At 39.3% G+C, this 4,687-nt stretch overlaps 1 protein-coding gene across 1 annotated transcript; it reads left to right on the top strand.

Annotated features, from left to right (window-relative positions):
- Positions 1-406: 406 nt before the first annotated feature.
- DI49_3166 (uncharacterized protein) lies at positions 407-2,158 on the top strand (the record flags this gene model as incomplete). The annotated part of the gene is made up of 1 exon (XM_018366249.1): positions 407-2,158. One exon carries the CDS (start codon positions 407-409, stop codon positions 2,156-2,158), a length of 1,752 nt encoding a protein of 583 aa, XP_018221455.1.
- Between the last annotated feature and the right edge of the window lie 2,529 nt (positions 2,159-4,687).

The following is a 4,687-nucleotide window of genomic DNA, read 5'->3' as shown; positions in this document are numbered from 1 at the left end:
AATGACATTTATTGAATTGTATCAAAGTTAATCCTCTAGCTTTTTTTGATTCGAAGAGTTGCATTTCTTACCGTGAGGGTGATAGTTCTATCATTGCTATTTTCAATTGAGGTGTGACCAAGAATTAAAATGTGCATCAATCAAGAGCTCTCATAATGATAACAAAACAGAGTTTTCACAAAATGATTGCCAAACCTCGTTGAACTCTGCAATTGATATGCCTTATCTTTATATTTTCTACAGTAAAGCTCCTATGCAAACGTGATATGCTTTCATTGACCAAAATGATGAGAACGTACAGAATTGAATTTTGCTATATATGGAGGGCATATGGCATTATCATCGTTCTAAAAATTTTTGAATGTAGTTTGGAATGTAAATAATAATATCAAATCACCAGAAAGATATGAGAATCAAGAACGCTTTATTATTGGGGTTATCATTGGCATCGGTTGAAGCCTCGCCAGTTGAAAAACTATGGAAACGGTTTTTAGCCAACGCGCCGGCTGAAACGCAAACCGTAAACATAACCACTTTCGTTTATCCTCAAACACAGTCAGCAGACTTATTTCCAATGGATACATGTAAAGGTGTAACTTTGAATGATGCCACCATAGACCAATTGCAGGGTTACTTTGAAAAGGGTGTCTTAACATCAGAGGATGTTGTTCGCTGCTACCTAGACCGCTATTTCCAAGTCGATTCATACGTCAATGGTATAATGCAAATCAACCCTGATGCTGTTTTAATTGCTCAGGAAAGAGATCGTGAGCGGGCAGCGGGAGTTGTCAGAAGTCCATTGCATGGTATTCCATTTTTGGTCAAGGACAATTATGCTACAAAAGATAAAATGGATACTACATGTGGTTCATGGATGCTCTTGGGTTCTGTAGTGCCACGCGATTCTCATGTCGTATCCAAATTGAGAGATGCGGGTGCTGTATTATTCGGCCACTCTACGTTAAGTGAATGGGCAGACATGAGATCATCAGATTACTCTGAGGGCTACTCCGCCAGAGGTGGACAAGCACGTTGTCCTTTTAATCTTACTGTCAATCCAGGTGGTAGCTCCTCTGGTAGCGCTAGCTCCGTAGCTGCTAATATGATAATGTTTTCTTTGGGTACTGAAACTGACGGTAGTATTATCGATCCTGCAATGAGAAATGGTATCGTTGGTTTTAAACCAACCGTTGGTTTGACTTCAAGATCTGGTGTAATTCCAGAGTCAGAACATCAGGATTCAACGGGGCCGATGGCTAGAACTGTCCGTGATGCAGTATATGCCTTTCAATATATGTGGGGGGTTGATGAAAGAGACGTGTATACTCTGAATCAAACCGGTAATGTTCCAGATGATGGTGATTATGTGAAATTTTTGACCGACAAAAAAGCTCTCAAAGGTGCTAGATTTGGTTTGCCATGGAAAAAGCTTTGGTCACTTGCCAAAAAAGATGAGATTCCTAGACTTTTAGAAGTCATCAAACTGATTCAAGATGCAGGAGCCACTGTTTATAATAATACTGACTTTGGAAATCTAGATGTAATTTCAGATAATGGCTGGGATTGGAACCTTGGATCAGCAAATGAGAGTGAATTTACTGTGGTAAAAGTTGACTTTTACAATAACATCAAGTCTTACTTGAGCGAACTGGAAAACACGAATATCCGCTCTTTAGAAGACATTGTTGCATATAATTATAAATTTACCGGTAGTGAAGGTGGTTACGATAGTACCCACCCTGCCTTCTCATCTGGTCAGGATTCTTTCTTGGACTCTCTGGCTTGGGGAGGTATTAAAAACGATACTTACTGGGAAGCTGTGGAATTTGTCCAGAGAACTTCTAGGGATGAAGGCATTGACCATGCCTTGAACTATACAGATCCTAATACTGGCGAAAATTTCAAGCTGGATGGTCTATTGGTTCCAAGTGGTTTGTCAATTACTTATCAGCAAGCTGCTAAGGCTGGTTATCCAATGATTACGTTACCAATAGGTGTAAAAAAGGCCAACGGCAGACCATTTGGTCTTGGAATAATGCAATCTGCTTGGCAGGAACCTCAGTTGATTAAATACGGATCCGCTATTGAAGATTTATTAAATTACAAATGCAAGCCGCAATATTATGAATATGTGGCAAAGAATATACCCGTTGTGTAGGACTGAAATCGAATAAATTCTAATTCCAACTATACCCTCATTCCCTTTGTTCGTTCACTGTTTTTACTAACTTTTAGTAGTGCATTCTTTTATAATTTTCCATCGCGAGTGTCGTTGAATACTTGGCCCTTTTCAGTGCTGATATACTTAACCCGTTATTTGGTTGCAACCTAGATTTTAAGTAGACACAATTGTAAGATATATGTATTGTTTTGCTTTGAATGTATTTGAGAATATATTTGATCCCATCACACCCAAATCAATAACTTCACCTAGATAATACTTACTGACTTGATTTATTGTCATACCAGTTTAACACTGCTTTAATAGTTAAAGAAATATTATTTTAAAACTGAGAACAAACTTCTGGTCTCCTTGGCAGGGTGTTTTGCTGTCTATCTCACTAGTCTTAGCAATAAGAAAACCGCACTAATCAGGAACACGAATAAGGCTTCTATGCAGTGCTGGACTTTTTGATATACTACGATAGAAATATGAATTTCTCAATCGCTTTTTCTCGCGTTATATCAATGTTGAACAATAAATATTATCGGAATATCTAAGAACTCCTCTTCACATAATTCATAGACATCATATCAACTACAAACAATATCAAACTTTTATTGTATCTTTAGCTGTGCTTTAGTATTTCCTCTCTAGCAAGGGCATTGGCGGTTTCTTGGTCATGAGCACAAAAGTCATAACCCATAGCAAGAAAAGAAATCAAATATTTACACAGTGCCTATTACACATTGCGAGCCCCTGGCATTGGATAAGCAGCTAAAGGAACATAGATATTTTCTGTAGTTAGAATATAATGAATACCAACCACAAAAGCTGCTCGATATATTAAATCAGTCACTCGCTATCGAAGCCTTGGTTGCTTCCGGTGCATATCGCTACCTGGAGCACTTGAAAGTTATATCACCAATGGAGATATACTTTCCGACATACGAAATGTGTTCATTGGATGTACATGAGACCGTTTCCCCTCGTTTTTTTTTCTCATAGCACCTTTCAATGAGGGACGCTGGATATGCTCGTTAAAAGTTTCCTATGTTGTTGCATCCATCGCCACTACTATCACTTAATTGTGAAAACCTCCGTACCATCTTGTCGTTGGGGTGGGGAAAAGTTTAATTTAACTTTCTGGTTATGTTTACTATTTTGGACAATGTAAATAAGGTATTAATATTCTTTACTCTCCATAGTAACGACGAAAGAGTATTTTTGTGTGACGTATTTCGTGTGGGGGTGGGGTGGGGGACATCGTAAGAAGAATGCACGCACCCCTTAATTCTCTTCGAGGCTTTTTTTGTGTCTGCGTAGTCCGCGCTTTATCACGCCTTTAGCGGATACAAGAGAAAAAGAAAAGATTAATCGTTCCGCGGAAGACTTCAAAACAAAAATAGATGGCCAGAGTCAAAAGTGTAACTGTCACTGCCAATCTGTGTCCCATACACCTCAACTACCTAGATTATTTTTAACGCGTTCTCTCGGATTTTTCAACAATGCCGTAAAGATGCCAACTGCAACAGAGGTCTTTTCTTTTTTCTAATTTGCTAGCGTTCAGGGGAATGTGTTTTTGGATTCGATTGTTGTACCATCCTTCAAGAAGTTGTGTTTACGGTGATATGGTACGAAAAAAGGAGATATGCGGAACCGGGGATAGAAATGGGATATAGTTTTATGTTGTATCTGCTTTCCTGGTGTACGCATCATAATTTCCAATATAACACCGCGACCCCTATCGTGGTTACAAACGCTAATTACATACCATATCTCTTTAAGAACGCCCGATGTATAAACAACCATAAGATGCCTTTTTTTGCCTTATATTGGATAGCTGCGATGTTCATAAACTGCACTGCACCTCTGCTTGTACGGTTGCGTGTCTTAAAAACAAATCTCTTCTAGGCGTTTCCTAAGCCAAAATAGTCAACTGCTTACGTACATATGAACCATGTGGGGGTGCCTGATCTTACCGTKCCTGCGTCGCCCCACCGTGCCCGCGCTCTCCTTGACATAATAACGCAACAAATCGCCGGTTGGCCCACTATGATCTATTTTCTTTCTCTGCAATAATACGTCATCGCTTAACCTTTGGTACTTGGAGAGTCGTCCAATCAACCTCTTGTATAGAATGTGGAGAAGTGGGATGAATCGTACCTCTTCTTGCCTATTTCTGTAATTGCTGCATCAGGAGACATATGCCTCGGTAGTACAGAGAGCCTACCAGATTACGTTAGCCAAGAGGTGCCGTCGTGTTTCAGGGAGTTATTCCCCCACAGTCTTAAACCTCATTCAATTTCGTATATATACAGTCGCCAAAACCCGACAATAATCGTTTTCTTTCACTAAATATTCACTATCGAGAAATCAAAACAAAAACAAAAACATAATAATAAACGCATAACATCAAAGATGACTAAACCAGGAGAAACAACAGCTACCAGCTTGAATGCTAAAACCCTCAAGAGTTTCCAATCGACTCTACCGGTACCAACTTACCCCAGAGAAGGTGTCAAA

The sequence above is a fragment of the Saccharomyces eubayanus genome, chromosome X (genome assembly GCF_001298625.1).
Source record: "Saccharomyces eubayanus strain FM1318 chromosome X, whole genome shotgun sequence".
In the NCBI taxonomy this organism is placed as follows: domain Eukaryota; kingdom Fungi; phylum Ascomycota; class Saccharomycetes; order Saccharomycetales; family Saccharomycetaceae; genus Saccharomyces; species Saccharomyces eubayanus.
Note: the sequence above shows the minus strand (reverse complement) of the source record. Positions and strands in the feature narration are given on the sequence as shown.